The 23,513-nt window shown below is 41.4% G+C and overlaps 1 protein-coding gene across 1 annotated transcript; it reads left to right on the top strand.

The window, feature by feature from the left end:
- Positions 1–14,714: 14,714 nt before the first annotated feature.
- FIBIN (fin bud initiation factor homolog) lies at positions 14,715–16,641 on the top strand. Its single transcript, XM_040328352.1, has one exon. The coding sequence runs from the start codon at positions 15,236–15,238 to the stop codon at positions 15,851–15,853; it is 618 nt and encodes a 205-aa protein (XP_040184286.1). The 5' UTR covers positions 14,715–15,235; the 3' UTR covers positions 15,854–16,641.
- Positions 16,642–23,513: the final 6,872 nt, after the last annotated feature.

Genomic DNA, 23,513 nt, shown 5'->3' with positions numbered 1-23,513 from the left:
GCGCGCCTAATTCAAATGAGGATGAGGGGGGCGTGTTTTATGTAAATGGGTGGTGACCCGACGTGATTGACGTTTTCTACGAACGGCGCATGCGCCGTCTGTGTACATATCCCAGTGTGCATTGCTCCAAAGTACGCCGCAAGGACGTATTGGTTTCGACGTGAACATAAATTATGTCCAGCCCTATTCGCGAACGACTTACGCAAACGACGTAAACAAATTCAAAATTCGACGCGGGAACGACGTCCATACTTAACATTGCGTACGCCTCATAGAAGCAGGAGCAACGTTTTGCCGGAAAAGCCTTACGCAAACGACGTAAAAAATTTTGCCGGGCGCACGTACGCCGAAAACTACGGAAGCGCCACCTAGCGGCCAGCGTAAATATTCACTCTAAGATACGACGGTGTAAGAGACTTACGCTAGTCGAATCTTAGGCTAATTTCGGCGTATCTTGCTTTCGGAATACAGAAAGAAGATACGCCGGCGCAGCTTTGAATTTACGTGGCGTATCTATAGATACGCCAGCGTAAATCATTGCTGAATCTAGCCCTTAGTATTTTCAGCTTTGGTCTAATTACATAAGGGAAGAGGTTTGTCCTAGCTTGAAGTTATTTTCTGAATCCAGACTTAAGTCTCAGAGTACGGAAGAATTCATCATTAGGAAAGAGTCTCTGCTGCTTATTACAATGCATAGGTTATACAAGGATAACTCATGTTAACCTAAATACACAGATTATGTCTTTTAATGAATGTTTCCATTTGTGTAATCAAATCTTGGCCTCAATTCACTGATCATTTTTAGGCAGATTAATGCAAATAAACATGTCGATTTTCTTCTTAAATTAGAAAAGAGCCTTAATGTGACATGGATAGGAAACTCCAAATAGCAGAAAACAAAACATAAATACAGCTGTTTTAGACGTGATGAAGGTCTGTGAATGAGACAAAATAAATACCCTATCGTATGGCAAAAGAATGCAGGAAGTGCCTTCTTCCTGTAAGGGATTTATTCACCTAAAGTAGAACTCTGGCTTTGTTTGGAAAATAAATAATACAGCCCATTTCAACCTTTTTTACCCCAGAGAAATTCTTAATTATATGTCTCAGGGAACTCATTGGCTCCCACTGCTGTCAATCAAATCAGTGACAAGGTAGCTGGGGGCAGGGCTGAGCTGCACTGTCTATAAAAGCAGAAGGAGTGGCTCGGGGATTGAGCCTGCATGAGTGCCCCCATAGAAAGCAGCTTTTTTTCTTGGGCACTCGCTGAAGAGGAGGAGCAGTGTCCCCACAAGAGGAGGATCCATATATACATGGGGTTCACCCTGGGACTTTAAAGCGGGGGTTCACCCTAAAAAAAAAAAAAATTCTACTATGTCATCCAGCATACTAGTGCGAGCTACAGTATGCCTTTGTTTTATTTGTTTGCGTCGTACTCACAGTTTAATCGCGTAGTTAAGTTTCAGACTCCCCGCGAGGAGTAGGCGTTCCTAGGCAGAGGGGAACATGATTGACGGCCGGCTATGGCGCGTCATGCTTCCCGAAAGTAGCCGAAATAGGACTTGGCTCTTCACGGCGCCTGCGCAGTCAGTTCCTAGTCTGTGCGCAGGTGCCGTATAGCGTCGTGAAGAGCCGAGTCCTACTCCGTCTATTTTCGGGAAGCGTGACGCGCCATAGCCGGCCGTCAATCATGTTCCCCTCTGCATAGGAACGCCCATTCCCCGTGGGGAGTCTGAAACTTAACTACGGGATTAAACTGTGAGTACGGCGCAAAAAAATAAAATAAAGGCATACTGTAGCTCACGCTAGTATGCTGGATTTAATGGTGGAAACTTGTTTTTAAGGGTGAACCACCGCTTTAAATAAGGTGCATATGGTAAGCCAAAAAACATATCATGATAGTAAAAAAGTAGATTTATTACAATTTGTTGCACATGTAAGACACAACAGCAATAAATACAGGCTGATAAAATATGCATACAATGTAAACATGGGTCAGTCCACACACATGGTAAACAGTATATACCAATTACAAACATCAGAGAAATGTGCAAGCATCAGTAGTACCCGACGACGCTTCGCGTCACCGCGCTCGCTCTTCAGGGGTAAATGCTTTGCTATATCTGTAATACAAGTAGTAAATCAAATGAATGTACTGTATGTAGCATAAAATAGGCAGGGAGGTGAATCATCATTGGGGTCAAACTGTAGGACCCCATATTCGCCAATGGGCTGGGCCAGGTCATCAAATCGCACATTTGTGGCCCTAGTGGCAATAAGTGTTTTCAGCGCTCGGACGCCTCTTTGTTCATTCATGACATTGAGGGCGGAGCATTTGGCCCCTCCCCACCTCAGGCGCATCATGGGTTTGCACACACCAGCTGTATCTCCAGGAGGGGAAGGTTTCACATTAAACTCAGGTAATTTATGTGGAATTAGGTGGAAGACACGCATTTAGCCCACAACCTGGTCTTTTGCCACTACCAGCCATTACTCTTGCAATTGGCCTTATATAGATAGGCAGTCTGTTTTTGGGATGGTCCTGTTCCCTGTTGCTGATCCCCGTTGGCGGCGGTTTACGTCGTCCACTTTGGGAGCTACGATATGTGTCAAAAGGGGTCTTCCTAGATCCCCCTTTGGTGCTCCTGAGGGGGACCACCCACATATCAATGTCATGTTTAATGGGCATGGAAAACATGTATGAGGACTGATTGTTCACATTGTATGCATATTTTATCGGCCTATATGTATTGCTGTTGTATCTTATGCCACGTACACACAAATGTTTTTCATGACGAGAAAAATTGCATTTTTTTAATTGGTCGTGAAAAACGGTTGTGTGTATGCTCCAGGGCATTTTTTCTCAATGAGAAAAACAGTCATGTGTACGCTTTAACGAGGGGGAAAAAACCGTGCACGCTCAGAAGCAAGTTATGAGACAGGGAAATTAGCAAAAGCAGCCCAAAGGATGGTGCCATTCGAATGAAACTTCCCCTTTATAGTGCCATCTTACGTGTTGTACATCACCGCGCTTTACTCAAGCATTTTTTTTCACAAACATGTGTATGCAAGGCAGGCTTGAGAGGAATCACGACAAATCACGTCGAGAAAAACTTTGAATAACAGTCATGTGTACGCGGCATTACATGTGCAACAAACTGTAATAAATCTACTTTTTTACTATCATGATATGTTTTTTGGCTTACCATATTCACCTCATTTAAAGTCCCATGGCGAACTCCATGTATATATGTATTGTAAAAGGGATGGAGGTGATGTTGGGATGACACCAGACCTTATATTATGTTCACAAGAGGAGGATCAGGGCTTCTCTGTGAAAACCTATGCGGCGATCTGCGATTTTTTTTCGGGACTGTGACATTATGGCGGGCACATTGGACACTTTTGACACATTTTTGGGACCATTGAAATTTTTACAGCGATTAGTGCTAATAAAAGGCACTGATTACTGGAAAAGTTTCACTGGCAGGGAAGGGGTTAACACTAGGGGTGATCAAGGGGTTAAATGTGTTCCCTACTGTGTGTCCTAACTGTAGGGGGATGGGACTTACTAGGGGAAATGACAGATCACTGTGCATACTTAGTTTAAACACACGATCAGTCATTTCTCCCCTGAAAGAACACACAGATCCCTGTTCTCTATGTGTCACAAGCGATCACGGGTGCCCGACAGTCATCGCACCAGCCGGGCACTCGCATCGGCTCCGGGGGGCGAATAGCAGACACACGCCCCTAGTGGCACAAGGGCAAAGCGACGTAACATAATGTTGTTTTCCCCCAGCTGGTCAGCAAGTGGTTACAATCACTGTAATGCAATGATGGCAGAAAATGAACCACAGAAAATGCACAACTTGGACACTTGACTTTTAAAAAGAGCAGCAGACGCGAGAAGGATGCCCATTATCCCCACTTTTATTTACCTTAGAAAAAGAACCTTTAGCACAACTCTCCATAAATTCAACTTAATCACTGATGACATTTATTTGTTTTTGTTACTTGCCAAATCTCAAATTTCTGTAGCTTAGCTGTCATTCCCCAACAGCATGGTACAGTTTTGGGACTTCAGTTGACAAGTCAAAAGGCCTCAGCATTTATCTACTGACTGACTTGCTTTGTACCTTGCAACCCTCCCCTCTATATCTATGAAAACATAAACAATATTTCTATTTAGTAATCTAACCCTTACCACAGCCATTATGCTGTAAAGAAAAATACCCCCCCCCCCCCCCCCCATAGGTCCAGGGCTTTGAGAAAAGCTTTGGTCTTGCCAATATGAATTATTTCCTATACAATGAGAATCCTGCAATGGCCATTCTTGCAATGTATTTTGATACAGGGCAGAACGAGACTCCCATCCATACTCCCTACCAGACTAAACGTAATATTGTATTAAAAGTCCCACGCAGAAATAGTATCCTTCACAGAAACCTGTTTGAATGGCACTTGAAGCAAAAGATTGCAACCCCTATGCAAGGATAATCGGCTCTGGCTCCTCCCCAAAGATAGTACAACTTTATAATACCCAATCACACTCCACTCACCTCATAGTATGAGATGCAGTAAAGTACTCAGGGGCCTTCTATCTCCCTATCTCCCACTGTTTTCTTTCTTTAATATTTCTCTTTCCACTCAGGATTAGAATCCAAGCATTTTTAAATATTGGATTGCTTCCATCATCTCCTTATGACGGATGGTGTAAAACCATTCGCTTGACTATGAGGGATCAAACCTTGGAAATGTTAGGTACTTACAGATTAAACATTTTGTTACCTCCGTCTGGACCCCGACCTAAGGACTAACTTTCACATCTGTTGAAAGAAAATGTAAAGATGATCCCTACTCTCCAGGTTTGATCTCCCTTCAACCTATTATTCTATAAATCCCCACCATCCACCCATAACTACATGCAGAAATAACATGACAACAGACATGACAACTGGCCTAAAAAACACACAGAGCCCAAAATGTAGTCCCAAATAAAGAGCACTCATAGTCCTCATAATGCAACCACCATTGACCCAAATTATAAGGTGTTGGTTGGTAATATGTACCTACTGAATAAGCACACATGGGATCAGGCTGTTCACCAAATGTTGTCAGGGTTTGCTTGGAACCAGGTATATGATGGACCTGCCCCTATATAAGCTTCATGCAATTTTGTGTCCTCTTGAGGCACTTCATAACTTAAAACCTTAAATCCCAAGGAAAATGTCAATGTAATCTAAAGTTCTGATGGCCAACAAATAAACCGTAGCAGAAGGGTGGCTATCTAACATTCTCACACTGACCAAAGTCAAATCCAAAATTTATTGGATATTTTTCAATAAAAAACTAGAAGCAAATTGTGCCCAAATTTAAGAATAGTTGAGAGCTATAAATAACTTGTTGCTTGCCAAGCATTTATGATCATTGTCCATTCGACTTATAAATCCCGTGGATAGTCCACACCAACGGTCAACCAATGGTCTCTTATCACAATCCCAGGGTGCCATGCTACCCCTACTGTTTAGCTAGTTCTAATCTCGCTTTTTGCTTAACATGATTGTAAAGACAATTTTGTTTTATAAAATAAAAAATATACTATACTTGCCTGCTTTGTGCAATGGTATTGTAATGGTAATGGAATTTCAAATATTGGGGAGCTTTGTTCCTTATTGCAAAGAATGCATTAAGGTAAAAAAATAAATAAAAATCAAACCACTTTAGCCCCCCCCCTCCCCCCATTTTCTTCCTAACCTTTGGTGGTATAGCTATGCTCTCAAAATAAATAGGTTCCCTTATAATAATTCACAGTATCTAACAAAAGTGAGTAAACCCCTCACATTTTTGTAAATGTTGTATTCTATCTTTTCATGTGACAACACTGAAGAAATTACACTTTGCTACAATGTAAAGTAGTGAGTGTACAGCTTGTATAACAGTGTAAATTTGCTATCCCCTCAAAATAACTCGTTTTGCATGTTAATGTATACTGTATTAGGCAGCTTGAATGGGCTGACAATGTACCACAAGGCACATACTGTACGATGGACATGCAGCATTTTTTACAATGCATCGCACCACAATGTATAGATGTGGGCTCTTGAATCTGTTGTGCTGTGTGGCCTACGTAAATTCTGACACCTTTCAAAATACATTTTACTGCAATGCATAACATTGTGTTTAAAACGTTGCTTTGCATTGTGGTAACACAAGGTAAAACATGAGTTTTACAATATCTTACCAAGGTACACTAGTTTTAAATGTGCACTTAAAAGGGTGTCAAACAAGCAACTGGAGAGACTCAATTTAATTTACTCAATTTAATTTAGCACAATTCCCCCACTGTTTTTCTTTTTTGAGCAATACATTTTCGAGTCATTCAAAATGTGTTCTGCTAGAAAAAGCAATAGTGTCCCTTTCATGGAATCACACAATACCTCCAGCTGCCCGAAGAACATAATTCATGTTACGTCAAACTTTTTTCCAACAACAGACAATAAGGTTCCAGTCATCAGTCTTGTCTGCGCAGCCTAGGGATACACTTTGATGCAATAAATTATAATTCTTTTTATAACACCTTCTTTGTTTTATATCCAAAAACATTAGCATATATAGACAACTTATGGATTCTTTACATTCCTTGCTCATCATACATGTTATATAGTTTAACATGACTTCAAGTATTTGCTTGTTTGCAAATCTTCATCATACATGTTATTTAATTTAATGTTAATTAAAGTATTTGCTTGTTTGCAAACCTTCTAATGCCCGAGGGAAAGAGAACGTGTTCTCTATGTAAACTCTGATGGAATTACTACGATGGGGCATACACACACGGTCGGAATTTCCAATGGAAAAAGTCTGTCTGACTGAAATTCCGATCGTGTGTACGGGCCTTAAACTCTAGGAAGAAAAGGAAAAGAGGTATACTAAGGTTTGAATATACAAAATTAGCATTTTTTACATTTTGGATAGAGTGGGGAAAGGTTAGAACCCCTGTTGGGTTTAGCTACTATCTTCAACTCTATTAAAGAGATTTCACTAGGTTTCCCTACTCTACAAAAAAAAACATTTTTATTTTTGTCTTTGTTGCCATTGGAGAGTTACCCTCACTTCCTGTCGGATTAAAGCTTTGTCAGCAGTACAAGAAGTGAAGGGATATCTCCCCAAAGCACCAGAGAGCTGCAAAACACAACAGGAAGAGAGAAAGTTTGGTCAGGGGGGACTTTCAATGAGGCCAATCACTATATAGAGTAAGCATGTGGGATATAAAGCACAGTATTGCTTATATGGGTTCCGACAGAAAAGGGGGAGTTTGTTGGGGACTTAGACTGAATTTTGAATAAGCAATGTATACGAAAAAGCAATCTTAGCAAAGAGAATTTTATTATACCTTGTGAGATCATGTACAGCATATAGAATGACAAAAAAAATGCCAGGACTAAGCACTAATTGTGTGCGAAATGCGTCGGCTGTCCCCTTATGTGACTGTATCTTTGGATGTACATGTCTTACTTTTATCAATAAAGACAACTTCCTCAAGTTTATCCGAAGTGCGGCTGTCCATCGATTTCCATGTTTTCCATACATTAAAGAGCATTCTTAAAAGGCATGATTTGATGTATAGCACTGGAGAAGCAAGCATATCTCATAAAAAAGAAAAAAAAAAAGCTTTATTAACAAATTGGTTAAAATTACAAAGGATATACATACACAAGATCAATCAAATCAATCGTGCATACATTAAATCTGCCCACAAACAATGTTTTACCACCATGGCATAAAGAGTATGCCTTAAGACTATATATGTTTTCATACAATACTCAGGTCTTGTGTTGACACAATTTGTGGACAAGTCTGCTTCTTTAATGCTGAAGGTATAGTTATTAAAACTTGGCATAAATGCAGTAATCCCAACTTTGTATCTAAGGCCTGGTACACACGATAGGATTTATCCGCGGATACGGTCCGCCGGACCGTATCCGCCGGACCGTATCCACGGATAAATCCTCTGCGGATTTTAATCCGATGGAGTGTACACACCATCGGATTGAAATCCGCGCCGAATTCCCATCGCGGTGACGTGTCGCGCCGTCGCCGCGATGATGACGCAGCGATGTGCGCGACGCTGTCATATAAGGATATCCACGCATGCGTCGAATCATTACGACGCATGCGAGGGATGGGTTCGGACGGATCGATCTGGTGAGTCTGTACAGATCCGCTGGTTCCGATTCCAGCGGATAGATTTGTAAGCATGTCTACAAATTTTTATCTGCTGGAAATCGGAAATATCCGTGGATAAATATCCGCTGGAACGTACACACCAGGGGATCTATCCGCTGAAACCGATCCGCTGAGATTTTTCAGCGGATGGATCCTCTCGTGTGTATGGGGCCTAAGAGAGTGCTATGTCACACACAAAAATAATGTGATTACTCCAATTATTAGAAATAGATATCATCATTTCATATCCAACGATATAGTATATACTTGTGTTTATACAGTGTAAAACCATACTTTCAAAATATGTACTTAAAATAAACATGTTAGTAACTGTTCCCATAGCAAAGCTTAAGAAACAAAGGACATGGAAAAATAGACTCCCCTCCAAAGTCAGAACAGTGGGAACATCCCACATGGATGGTGGACCTGTGGATTGACAAAATAGTCACCATTAGAGAAATGTTGCCAAAAAGACCACGAAGAAGACACCTGGAACCCCCCAAGTAAACAGAGGGCACCCATGTCCTTACTAGCATGGGCACTTATAGTTGGAGAAAATAATATCTTAGCTACAATAGCTAAAAGATATCATCAATGTACCTGTGCCTGATTAAATGTGGCACAGGTAGATCGACGAATCATCACTAGAAAAAAATCCATCTTTCCCAGCCTTCCAGGTACGCAGGCAGTCCCCATTACTATGCCATGCAAAAGCAAATTGATTGTGTGTTAGAACAAATTATAGCAGTTTTCAAATAAATACATTGTATTCAAACAAACTAGTCTTCAGCTCATTTAGGAAGGAAACCAAAGCACCTATTGTGAGGAATGCTAAAGTAATATTTCTATTGTCTACTGCACATGCCCACCATGTGGGAAGCTCCCAATGTTCTGGCTTTTGAAGTGAGTCTTTATTTTACACTCTTTGTCTTTTAGGCTCTAAAGCTTAAAGAAAAGGAAATAGGTTGATCCCCCAATCACATTGTTATGGAAATCCCTCCTGCAGCACTATTGTGCCGGAAGAACACAATGATTGGTGTTGCTGGCTTATAGTCTGTTGCACTAATTGTCCAGGAAAAACCTGACAGGCTAGTTATACACAAGTTGATTGATGGATCAATCTGTGTACAACCAGTGTACAACCAGGGTTGCCGATACATGGATCGAAATTTGGCCGGTCCCTGCTGAACCAGCCGAATTTCAATCCATGTGTGGCTGGCTTAAGCTATGGGGGACAGTTACTAATATCATTATTTTAAGTGTATACTTTGTAAGTATGGCTTCATGCAATACTGTATAAACACAAGTGTATATTGTTGGATTTGAATCTATGATAGATGTTAAAATGGAGGTCCACCCAAAAGTGGAACTTCTGCTTGTTCGTCTCCTCCCCCCTCTTGTGCCACATTTGGCACATTTGAAGGGGAGGGGGGAATGGATACCTATTTTTGACAGGTCCCTTTCCCCACTTACGGAAGACAGGGCCACACGGCTGTCTCTCGGAATTTCGGCCCCCCTCCTCCTCCCTCCGCTGCCGGGCCAATTAGAAAGCTCAGCGTGCTTTGCGCATGCGCAGTAGGGAACTGGGAAGGCTTCACTGCCTGGTTTCCCTACCGTCAATGGTGGCGGTTGCATTCGACAGTCAATCTGGAGATCTGCCATGAATTAAAAATCAGCTGTTGTTAATTTTTAGAGGTGTGGGCAGGCCTCCGCTTTAATATAATAACAATACTTTTACTCAGTCTCGAAAAAGCAGACATGTTCACAAAATGTTGCAATAGAAGAAACAGCAGTGTTGGATGAAAAGATATATTGTTTTAAGGCATACTTTTTATGCAGTGGTTGACAAAAATGTATGCATAAGTTGATTATATGGATGTATATCCTTTGGAAATTTTACTGGTTTCATGATTACACTTTGCTATTTTATTGAGATTTGATGCTTCCTCAGTGCTATATAAAAAGGTCTGCCACTTGAGAATTCTCTTTAGTTTATAATCAATAACTATTTCAAACTGCTATACATTCCCTTTAAGGCTTGTAACCTTAAAAAAAAAAATTGTGCTTAAATATCTTGGTTGAATATGGTTTGCAAATACAGTATAGTCTGATTGGAGGGACAGACCTTTAACATATACTTTATGCCGACATATAAACTACTGGGCGCTAAGCTCAGCTGAAAGGTTTTGTGATTTTCACGTACAAATCTTTGAAATCCTGGATACAAGAAAAAAGGCTTTACAGTAGCTAAAATAAAAAACAGCTCTACTCACATGGGAAACACATCAGGTGTACTGCATGTCTATAGCTAATGTATTATACAGAGCTTTTATTAGATAAATGATATAAACACTACAATATTTTAGATGGCTATGAATGGATATGATGGCCCGGTTTCACAGAGACATACGACGGCGTATCTGTAGATACGCCGTCGTAAGTCCGAATTTTCGCCGTTGTATCTTTAAGCGTATTCTGGAAACCAGATACGCTTAAATGTGGCCAAGATACGTCCGACGTAAGTCTCCTACGCCGTCGTATCTTAGCTGAGTATTTACGCTGGCCGCTAAAATAAGGCAGGGGTGATACGATACCATAAGTCCTTCCTTTCGGGTTCTGTATGCTGGCTGGGCTCCAGGATAAAGAGAGAGAAAAGAGACAGACCATCAATGGCCATTGCTTTTTAAAGCACTCTAAGACACAACCCACCCAAATACCCTCTGATCGCCAGTGTAGTCCTCTGTCCAATGAGAAGCTATAAGGGGTGGTTCTTCCTGATCACCAGGGAGTATGTTATTGCCCCAAACATAAATATGTTAATGTCTTCCACCAGGGGGCAGCATTACTCTAAAATCAACTGCCTTGACCCAGGTCAACATGCCAACTGGCCTTTTGATGTCCCGGTTGCAGGCAAGGCAATTAGGCACTTTAATCTTCCCATCATCAGGTGGTCTGAAGCAAAGCTCTCCTGTACCCATACCCCACCGCCAGGGGGTATGCATGAATGCTTTTTCCAGATGAAGATTCTGATATGTATTCTTCTTCTATACCCTGTTGGGTAATCTTGCTCTGCTGGCATTCCAGGCTACCCCCAGCAGTATCCAAATGGCGTAGGTGTAACCAGGCTTCCAACAGTCCAGAATTATCTGATATTAAGAAAAAACATGTTGCACCTTCCAACAGTGAAGTTTTGTGGGCTATAGTCATCCTCTGTATGTGTTCTGGCTAATGAGAACTGCATTCCACAATTTCCAAAGCTGTTCTTGTTACAAAGCCCCTATGGTGATGATATAATAACAATGTTAGCTATGGAAATAAACACAATGCTTAATGAAGCCCCTAAGAGTCCCTAATGCCCCCACATAGAGCAGTGCCCCCACTTCCATTCACAGAGCACCATTGCCCTTTTCTGCCCCCACTGAGCATCAGTGCCCCCTCTGCTCTCACTGAGCATTGGTTCCTCTTTTTATGCCCACTAAGCAAAAGTGCCCCCCTCTGCCCCCACTGAGCACTAGTCCCCCCCTCTGAACCTTTACATCCCCATTAACTTAAACTTGAGAGTGCAAAATCTTATGCAGCTCTGCATAGAAATCAATCAGCTTCTAGGGTTTTTAATTTTTTTTTGTCAAAGCTTAATTGAACAAGTTGAAGTTAGAAGCTGATTGGTTACCATGCACAGCTGCAACAGATTTTGCAGATTTCTCCAGTTTTAGTAAATCAACCCCACACTCTACAGTTTAATTAAAAACATAAATCATTTTGACAATGAACATTCGCTTTTGGCTGTGTTTCTGTCCCTATAATAAATCTCCTTGTAATTACACCATTTTAAAATCATACAATAAGTAAACAATATGCTATTTGAAATAAATGCCCCGCATTTAATTAAATTTTCTGCCCACAGTGGCTGTGATGATGCACAGCACAACAGTTGAAATATTTTTGAAATATTGACAACTATGCAACATCAGTGAGATACCTACAAAGGGTTGTCACACTGCAAGGCGTAGGAGTCAGGGTTGCCAACCTCCCACAGCGTTTTTTACTGACAAAATATAGAAAATTTACTGGTGGAGCACATTTTTACTGGCAACCTGAGAAATTAAAGAAACTCCTATTGAAAACTAACAGTGAATATTTGAACAGTATGGAAACACTGACAATACCTATAACAAAATAATTTGCTTGATTTACACTTAAAGCGGATTTCCACCCTAAAAATGAACTTCCTATGAACAATTTGCCTTTAATGTAAAAAAAAATGTTTTACTCACTTCTATCTGGCTGTTACTAGGCAGATTTCGTAATTTGCCCAGTTCCTAGTCCTCGTGGTTCAACTTCCTGTCCTATAGAAGAAAAACCCGGCATGCACAGATTTGTGTAAGTTTGTAGGTCACCACATCCCTATTGATAATGAAAAGACAAGAATGACCCACTAAGGGTGGGACTTTAAAAGCGACCAATTGTACCTTTTCTATGATTCTTATATATTTTGTACTAGATAAAATTTAGATTTTTATACATTTTTGTTTGTGGTTATTTTTAAAGTCCCACCCTTAGGGGGTCATTCTTGTCTTTTCAACTTCCTGTCCTAAGACCCCATTACCTCCTGGGAAATTATGAGACTCAGTGATGATGACACTCAGTCTCTGGGCATTAGTGTGCCTAAAAAATCGCATCATTTCCTTACAGGAAATGACGCGATTAACTGGTTGCCGACCAGCCACCGCAGTTCTACGGTGGCAGGTCGGCTCTCCTGCGCGAGAGCCTGTAGCTCTACGTCGGCAGTTGAAGCGTCCACTAGGGGCCCGGCGGTCGTGAACCGGGAGCTGTCCTGTCAGGGGAGAAATGCCTGACCGTCTGTTCATACAATGTATGAACAGCGATTAGTCATTTCACCTAGTGAGTTCACCCCCCTTACAGTTAGAACACACCCAGGGAACATACTTAACCCTTCCCCGCCCCCTAGTGTTACCCCTTCCCTGCCAGTGGCATTTTTATAGTAATCAATGCATTTTTATAGCACTGATCGCTATAAAAATGCCAATGGTCCCAAAAATTTGTCAAAAGTGTCCGAAGTGTCCACCATAATGTCGCAGTACCGAAAAAAAATCGCTGATCTCCGCCATTACTGGTAAAAAAAAAAATTGTAAACGCTATAACTTTTGCACAAACCAATCAATAAACGCTTATTGCAATTTTTTTTTACGAAAAATATGTAGAAGAATACGTATCGGCATAAACTGAGGAAAAAAAATGTTTTTTTATATATTTTTAAGGGGTTTTTATTATAGTAAAAAGTAAAAAATATTCATTTTTTTCAAAATTGTCGCTCTATTTTTGTTTATAGTGCAAAAACTACAAACTGCAGAGGTGATCAAATACCACCAAAAGAAAGCTCTATTTGTGGGGAAAAAAAAGGACGCCAATTTTGTTTGGGAGCCACCTCGCACGACCGCGTAATTGTCAGTTAAAGCGACGCAGTGCCGAATCGTAAAAAGTGCTCTGGTCTTTGACCAGCAATATGGTCCAGGGGTTAGGTAGTCAAGGCAGATCTTAGCGCCATTTTTTAAAAGAGAAGAACGCCCTGTGTTGTCATAATAATGGGGTGGTATGTTCCCCCGTCGCCGCCTGTTGTCATGACAACAAAACAAACGAACTGCGCTATGAGCGCCTTTCTACTGCGCATGCGCTAGATCGAGAGGTGCATGCTGGTTACCCAGCATGCACCTCTCCCCGAAAAAAAGGAAAAAAACAGGAACTGGGCTTCAGATGCCCACATATATGATGGAAACGGCCACAGCGTGAGCTGTAGCATATAAGGCAAGTGATTACAATGATTTCCTAAACGATTGGGAAGCTATTAATATGTTTAATTGAATGTTTAATGTAATTAATTTTAACTTGCAAAAAAAAAAAAAAAATTATGCCCAGAACCCCGCTTTAAAAAGTCAACACAGCATGAAATTCTTGGCCCCTGATATTTACTGGCAGTTGTAGAAAAAATCACAGGTTTTTACAAACTGTCAGTAAATTTACTGGCGGTTGGCAACCCTGGTAGGAGTTCCGGCTCTTGTTATTACATTGCTTTTATCCCCTAGTCCTTTTTTAGACATGTTCCTCATGTGTCAGCTAACAGCATGCCAAGGAAAAGTTTTGTTTCAACAGCCACTGCTTGAAGGTTCTTCGCTTGACTTTCAGAATCTGAGCGAATAAACGCTTAGATGATATTCACTTGCAGTATAAATACATGTATTTTGCTTGTACCAGCACATGACTGGAAAAGGGCTTTGAAATTCCATCTTAGCTAGGCACCAGCAATGGCGTGTGTTTATTTATAGTCCCCACACGTGCTTTCCTTAGTAACTTTTTTTTTGCTGCAGACGTAATACCTCAAAGGGATCCAATTCCATTGGTTGATTTCATTGGTTTATTTCCTTTTTTTTTTTTTTTGCAGTGGAAAGGAACAAATACTTAATGCAGCTTTAATAGCTAAGCCTGGCTGAAAGGATTCTTCTGCTCTTTGGCTCTTAGAGTGACGAAATCTTGCTGTAATTTGAGAACAGATACCTCTTCTGCAGCATATCATTAGCCAAAAAAGAAAAAAAAACTTTGCAACAGCAGCCCAGATGTTGAAATAGTATAGTAGCATGCTGAAGAAGAGAGCAATCTCTCAGTTCACAGACACGCTGTGCTACTTCTGCTGCATCCAAAGAAGGCATTGGAGTCTCCTGTCTTTACATATGAGCTCTTCCCTGTGTTCTCAGTGTCCTTCACCGATTGAATGCAAAGAATTTTTTGTCTGCAAACTGAACAGGACTTGACTACGGCAACTTTGCACTCTCCGTACCTGAGGCTACACAATATTTAATTCCAAAATAGCAAATTGTGGAATGTCAAGGGTGCATCTTGCTGCCAAGGAGGATATCTGTGCTTGGCTTGGGAATTAAAATTCTATAACTTGACTGTCTACCGCTGGCACTGTAGCAAGCGATTACTCTGCACAATGACAGGATTTCAGCTTATGTGGCTTGGAATTTTCTTCAACCTGTGTTATGGTTTCTACAATGGCCCCCTGCACCCCGAGATGTCCAACGGAACTCTGCATCATTATTTTGTCCCTGATGGGGACTATGAAGAAAACGATGACCCTGAGAAGTGTCAGATGCTCTTTAGAGTGACCGATGAAAGATCTTGTGCTTCCGGAGAGGGGCAATCTCTTTCCTTAAAGGAAGAATTCATCGTGATCAAAAGACAGATAGAAGACGCCGAGAGAGTACTCGAAAGCATCAGCAAAAGCATATCCTATGACCTGGATGGAGAAGAAAGCTACGGAAAATACCTGGGGAGGGAGTCCTCCCAGATTAGCGAAGCCTTCTCCAACTCGGATAAGTCTTTGACGGAACTGGAATTAAAGTTTAAGCAGAGCCAAGAAAACGAGATGAACGAGATGAAGGGGTTAAACGATGACTTTGTGGATATGATGATCCACACGAGAGCTGTGCTTAGGGAAACTTTAGATGTCTCTATGGGACTTAGGGATAAACATGAACTCCTGTCTTTAACTATTCGAAGCCACGGTGCTAGACTAAGCAGGCTGAAAAATGACTATCTGAAAGTTTGAAACCATGAAAACTGGGGATTTCCTGTCTTTAATTTATGCAGATTCTTAACATCTTAAAGTATTTAAAAGTAGCTATGACTCATGCTGTATGTATAGCAAATGCTCAGGAAGTACTGAGTTATTTCAAAGATATCCCTATGATCCTAGAATGACTTCCTCTATGCGAAAGTGACACAGTGCTCCTTTTTTTTGTTGTTGGTTGACCTGGCACTTAACCCGTTTGACTCCAGGCAGAGCTGCAGCGCAGTCCGATGCACACCTTTAGTTGGGTTCAAGCAGTCAATGAGTTAATTCATAAATTAGGAGGAAGTAAAAATGCATTATAACTCTATGCATTGTTTTTAATATTTAAATTGCTACATTCTATGTCAACATTTTGGTTGATCCTTGAACACTTAAATTTAAGTTGCTGATAGTCGTGGGGAATGCAATATCATTTTTTTTTTAGTAGGTTCGCACATTGAGTTAAATTATATTTTAAATGTTTATTTTTCTACAGCCTGAGATTAGATCAGGTTCTGTACTATTATAGGTACACCTTATTCTGGTATATATTATTTATTTTATCAGGATTGTTGCATTGATGAAAATGCATACGCTGTACATAAGAAGCATTCTATTATAGAGTAAATCGCTTGTTTTATAGGCATAAGAATCTTTGAATATATTTGTATTCTGTTGCACAGAACCGTATTATGTATTATATGTGTTTCCTATGTAAATGATGGAACATTTTTACAATATCCTATATAAATGTTAATAAAATTAAAGCCATTTCCTTCGAGTTATCTCTAGTGCCAAACAATTTATGCAATTTATAGGGATATTAATCATGCCTTACCTACAACGAAGGCAACATGATTGGGGAGTTGGAAGAGGGGTAATGTATCAAAAGTTATGATGAATGTATTGATTTTTTCATCTTAAATAGTTTTTCCCTTGTATTTTTGCTAATTAGGTATTTCCCCTGCTTAAATATATTAGAAAAAAGCAGAAGCGTAATGCTATTGTGCATGTTTAGTAAAGAAAAAAAGCCCATTAACAGTTTCATTACCATTACGGAAACTGGCTGTACTGAAATGATAAACACCCTGAGCAATCTAAATAGCTTAATCTATATGAGATATGCAAAAAAAAAAGATTGTCATAATTTTGTCCAAGCGATATAGGTGATCTTTCTGCTTATGCATTTTTCTTAAAGGGTTATTCCATTAAAAGACTTGCATATAAAGAGGAAGTCTCTAAATATGTGTTACTGACCTCCCTTCACCCATATTCCCAGTTTAGTGTCCTATTGTCCTGCAGCTCTCTCTGTAAGCAAAAAATCAAAGACTTCCGCTAAAGGTAAAAACTGAGGTGCAGTCGGTGCAGGATGCTGCAGAACAAACTACAGAGATATATACGTCTAACCTAGTAGATGGACTTAGTTTTTCTGCATTTGACTAAAGCTCTGTACACACGATCAGATATCTGATGGAACCTTATGCAATGGATTTTTTCGTCGGATATCCGATGAAGCTGACTTTCATCAGTCTTGCCTACACACCATCGGTCAAAAATCCGACCGTGCCAAAACACGGTGACGTATAACACTACGACGAGCCAAAAAAAATGAAGTTCAATGCTTCCGAGCATGCGTCAACTTGATTCTGAGCATGCATGGATTTTTGTCCGATGGAGTTCCACACAGACGATCGGATTTTTCTATCTGTATTTCACCGATGGAAAAAAAAAACGATGGGGCCCACACACGATCGGTTTGTCCAATGAAAACAGTCTATCGGTCTGTTTTCATCGGACAAACCGATCGTGTGTACACGGCTTTATACAGTGTTTACAGTATGCATGTCTATAGATTTTAATTTACTTTATTTGTGCGATGCAAATGATCATATTGATGCTCTTTTATTACTGGCTGTCCATTTCTTTTGATGTAGTCTATCCTATTGCTACCGCTTCAAAAGTGCCTACATTGCAGCCAAAAACAATTCAAAAGGAGCTCCATAGCTTCACCTGCTTTGGGGGTGGAAAGCGAAAGAGTGCTCTGCATTGCATCTGGAGAACATTCTACATTTTAGTATTCCAAAATAAAGCCCATCTTTACAAGCCTTGAGCATAATAAATTCTACCTAAGACACATTAAGCTTTATTTTTGCTTTGAAAAAAGTCATTGGACCTACATGCATGATCAGACCATTGAGGACTGTCAAGACTGATAAGTGTACCTTACTGTATTTTCCAAAATGCTTCAAATCCATAGGCTGATGAAAAAAAAAGCTTGCTTTTCATACAGTATGAAAACTGACCTGGTCAAATTATCTTAGTAAAAGCAACAAAAAAACAATTAACACTAAAATAAATGAATGCATCTAGGGATGTGTCTTGTATGCCATGAGTAAAGAAGGCTACCAATTTTATTTAACAAAAAAATGTTTTATCATTAATGCCTTTAGTAAAATGATTATTAGTTCTTGTAGTTATGGACCTAATAGATAGCTAGTAACACATACAGCAGCTTGTGTTGCTTTACTGTTGGCAAAGTGGCAAAGAGTTGCCTGGTTTTGACCCTATGTCAACCAAGAGTTCTGAAGCCTCGTACACACGCTCCGTTTTCTCGGCAAGAACCAGCAAGAAAACTGCTGGCAGAGCTTTCTCGTCGAGATTCCCGTGCGTGTGTACGAGGCTTTCAGGTTTCTCGCCTGGATATCTAGCCAGAATCTTGACGAGAAAAATAGAGATCCTGCTCTCTATTTTCTCGTCGAGATTTTTGTCGGCCTGTTTCCCGACGAGAAACCCGAGAGTGTATATACCTACCTGTCGCTGTAGAAACCCGAGCATGCTCAAAATGACTTTGACGCATGCGCGGTAGCTTCCACGGCATAGGTAGTGTGAAGCAAGATGGCGGAAACGGCATCGAATGCGACGAGCGCATGCTCGTCGTACGCGATGACGTCACCGCATTCTTGCCTTTCAAGAGAACGGCGGTTCTTTTGAAAGGTCTGTCTGTACACTCGGACGGCAAGAGATTCTTGCCAAGAATCTCGTTGGGAAAAACAAAGTTTTTCTCCTGCCGAGATTCTTGCCCGTGTGTACGAGGCCTGAGGGTCTGGGTTATGAGGACCCCTGAGGCCTCGTACAGACGACCGGATCTATCCGCTGGGATTGATCCGCGGATCAGTTCCAGCAGATAGATCCGGTCGTCTGTACGTCCGAGAGGACATTTCCCGGCGGATAAAAATCCAGCCGACGGATTCCCAGCGGATAAATATTTTGTAGCATGCTACAAAATCTATCCGCTGGAATCCAGTCCAGCGGACTGATCCGGTCGTCTGTACAGACTCACCGGATCAGTCCGTCCGCTCCCCTCCCTCGCATGCCGCGTAATGATTCGATGCATGCGTGGAAGTATTTACCTTCCAGCGTCGCGCACGTTGCCGCGGCGACGGCGCGACACGTCACCGCGGATGTATTCCGCGCGGATTCCGATCTGATGGTGTGTACAGCCATCAGATCCAAATCCGCCAGAGGATTTATCCACTGGAAACGGTCCGGCGGGCGGTTTCCAACGGATATCCTCTCGTGTGTACGAGGCCTGAGGCTTAATTCACACCTAAACAATTTTAGTGCTTTTTGCATTGTGAAGATTTGCACTACGGCCCATTTAAGATGGTTTCCTATGGAACGCATTCTGTAGAGCAAATCTGCAAAATGTAAAAAGCACAACAAATGCATATGTGTGAATCCAGCCCTAGAGCTGTTCTAAGGCTATCAAATGACAATGACCTCGATTACCACCACTGTCAAATTGCATTTCCAGCTAAAAAGACCTTTTGAAATAAATGTAAAGATGGTTGTTGGTCAGTGTGCAGTACCAGTTTACACCTGGTGTGGCACTGTGACTAAAGTGATAGGAAGGCTCAAATTAGAGTCATCAGCTTTTAATTGGTCTAAACAATTCCACATAGGTTTCTTTGACCTGCAGACAATTACACAATTTATTAATCCAGGAATGATTCAGGAATGTTATGACTCTTTGTATATTGGGGAAATTTGTGTACATATATTCAGGAGAATAAAAAGATTAATAAAGAATTAATTCACAAGGTTTTCAAACCAATTTATTCCTTGCCAATCATGACCTTAACCACTTAAGCCTCAGAAGAATTGGCTGCACAATAAACAGGCCATTTTTGGCGATTCGGCATTGCGTCATTTTAACTCACAATTGCGCAGTTGTGCGACAATGCACCCAAACAAAATTTGCGTAATTTTTTCCCCACAAATAGAGCTTTCTTTTGGTGGTATTTGATCACCTCTGCAGTTTTTATTTTTTGCGCTATATACAAAAAAAGAGTGATAATTTTGAAAAAAAGGCAATATATTTAAATTTTTGCTCTAATAAATATCCCCCCCCCCAAAAAAATACATATATATATATATATATATATATATATATATAAAAAATTCCTCAGTTTAGGCCGATATGCATTCTTATATTTTATACATATTCTATACATATTTTATACATATTCTACATATTCTACATATTTTTGGTTAAAAAAAATCGCAACAAGCGTTTATTGATTGGTTTGCACAAAAGTTTTAGCGTCTACAAAAGAGGGGGTAGTTTTATGGCATTTTTATTATTATTTTTTTTACTATAATTTGGGACCATTGTCATGTATACAGCGATCAGTGCTATAAAAATGCACTGATTACTGTGTAAATTATACTGGAAGGGAAGGGGTTAACCACTAGGGGGCGAGGAAGAGGTTAAGTGTGTCCCAGGGAGTGATTCTAACTGTGTGGGGGCTGGGCTGCAAGTGACACGACAGTGATCACTGCTCCCGATGACAGGGAACAGTAGATCAGTGTCCTGTCACTAGTCAGAACAGGGAAATGCCTTGTTTACATAGGCATCTCCCCGTTCTGGCACTCCATGACACGATCGCGGGACAACGGTGGACATCGAGTCCGTGGATCCCGGCGGGCACGATCTCGGAGCTTGCGGCGGGTGCGCTAGGCAGCATTTTCAAAGCAATGTACCTGTGGTTAAACAAATGTGGCTATTAGGAGTTGATAGGGGAGAATCTCAAGCTAGGTCAATGTTTAAAGTGAAATCCCCTTTAAATGAATCATTTTGGAGCATATCCACATGAACATTGTGTAATCTCCTCCAGTGGTCTAGTCCCTATGGCCCCTGGTCTGCCAAACACCAGTCCTAAATTCTGCACTCAGTAATAATAATTTATCATGGTTGGCATTAAATGGATGTTTTTCCCTTTACTCACTAGTCAGTGCATCACACATTCAACTTGGAGACAAGTTCATATATTTCCTTTTTTACTAGCTACTAAAAGGAGTTAGGGATCATAAATTTTAAACAAGCGTATGACTCATGTAGAAAAGGATGCAATCTCTTTGCAGTAACTACTGGAGAGATCGGAGAGTACGCATTCCCCTTGTTTTATAAGCATTGTATAATTGGAAGGCGCTACCAGCTACAAACTTTTTCTGGCAGCCAAACTTACTACTAAAATGTAATAAATGTAGGTGATGGCAATGTCAACAATAAACAGAATACAGCACCTAATAATCTCTTGCAATGCAAATTAACAATATATATAAAAGCAACTTGTTCAGGCACTAACAGGACTTAAAGGAGTTGTAAAGGTACAATTTATTTTTCCTAAATAGCTTCCTTTACCTTAGTGCAGTCCTCCTTTACTTGCCTCATCCTTCCATTTTGCTTTTAAATGTCCTTATTTCTTCTGAGAAATCCTCACTTCCTGTTCTTCTGTCTGTAACTCCACACAGTAATGTGAGGCTTTCTCCCTGGTGTGGAGTGTTGTGCTCGCCCCCTCCCTTGGACTACGGGAGAGTCAGGGCGCTCTCTACGTTGGAGATAGAGAAAGGAGCTGTGTGTTAGTGGGCGTCCTGACTCTCCTGTCTGAAGTCTGATAACAATTTGCACCTAAAGCCAAGTAACTGAAGTAACACCTAAAGTCAAGTACCTCAAACAACTAGAACCTGTGTAGCGCCTGTGTACTTTCAGTCCAGGTGCTATGTTAAATTTAGAAGGGGGATGAGAGAGTTACTTTGCCGGGCTGGGCTGCCTGTGGTTTCATTCTGTGTTCCAGAAATGTCTTTCCATCTCTGGGTGACAGGTGGCACCAGAGGAGTTCAGGCGGAGGTGCCTCTCTCCAGCAGCCAAGCAGGGGGGTTTCTCCCTTGCGGGGCATGCTGGGGGAGGGTATTTCTGGGGGAGACGCCATCTTTGTGGGAGAGTTCCTGTTTGGTTCGGGGTGCGGCACCCACCTTCAGGGTGTGCGCACATCACGGGCCTACCAGGCCGGGCGCACGTGCTACGCAGTATGTCCTTGGCTCCGGGACCATGATGGCCCGGAGCAACTGAAGCTGTGGCGGGGCCCCAGACATCTACTGGGTCCCTGAATTTCTGAAGAAGATCCCAAGCGAGTTGTGCTGTTCGGTGGGGAGTTAGTCTGAGGAGAGCCCGGAGGCAGGCAATCCAATAGGGCCTAGACAATCCATCGGGGATCAAGGGGACCGGACATTGGGAGTTTGTCTTTTGGCAACCTGTCAGTTGGTGACCTGCAAACTGAGAAGCTACCCGAGGGAGATTCAGGCAATTACATTACTGAGAAGGATTCGCTTTATTATCTATATTCCAGAGAAAAGGGCCTGTGGCAGAGGTTCCACTTCTATCCTCATTTCAGCCAAGTCTGTGGCAGAGACTTGTTCCTTCTCAAGGTTCCGAGTGATACCCTGGCTGCCGGGTCGGTGTGAGAGGCCTGTCCAGGTACACTATACCCCCTCGGCTGAGGGGCGACGAAAGTGAGAGTGCTATTTGAAGCAGGACTGCTTCTGTTCTATCCAAGCCTGAATCTGCAACTTCTCCTTTTCACCCATCTTTTTCTATCTACCTCAAGTTCACTGTTTGCCGTGTTGGGCAAGAATAAAGCACAGAAAACGACACCCTGCTGTTTGGACATTTCATTATTGCTCTCATCATCATCATCATCATACCCCTAGACGCATCACAGAGGTAACATGCCATCCTTATTCTATCCAGCGGCTCCGGAGGGGGTAGCGCTACACCTGCCACAAACTTCATTGCACCATGGTGGTTTAGATTTATACAAATAAAAAAAAATGGTTATATATGAAATGTTACACTTGCCATCTAGTTTTACCTTGACACATTCCATTGTGATTGGACTAAGGTGACTGAGTTACTTATGTGGATATGCAAGGGTATGCCCTTGACACTCAGTAGAGGTGAAGAATTCACCTGGATTAGTGGCAAAACAAATCCATATGAATGTGACTAACTACTCCTAAGTATGCCAAGACCTGGATAAATGAAAACCTTAACAGGTACTAGTAGGAAATGCTTCTCAGCTCTTTAGTTTTGGTTTAACAACAAACAGTAACATTTAAAGCGGAGTTCCACCCAAAAATTGAACTTCTGCTTTTCGGAATCCACCCCCCCCCCCTCCGGTGTCACATGTGTCACCTTTCGGGGGAGGGGGAGCAGATACCTGTCTAATACAGATATTTTCTCCAACTTCCGGGCATAGATCGCTGCAGTATCCTCGGCGATCTACGCCATGTCCGGCCCCTCCTCCAGCCCCCCCTG

This window comes from Rana temporaria, chromosome 11 (assembly GCF_905171775.1).
Source record: "Rana temporaria chromosome 11, aRanTem1.1, whole genome shotgun sequence".
Classification (NCBI taxonomy): Eukaryota; Metazoa; Chordata; class Amphibia; order Anura; family Ranidae; genus Rana; species Rana temporaria.
The sequence above is the reverse complement of the archived record's forward strand: the minus strand, read 5'-3'. Positions and strand labels throughout refer to the sequence as shown.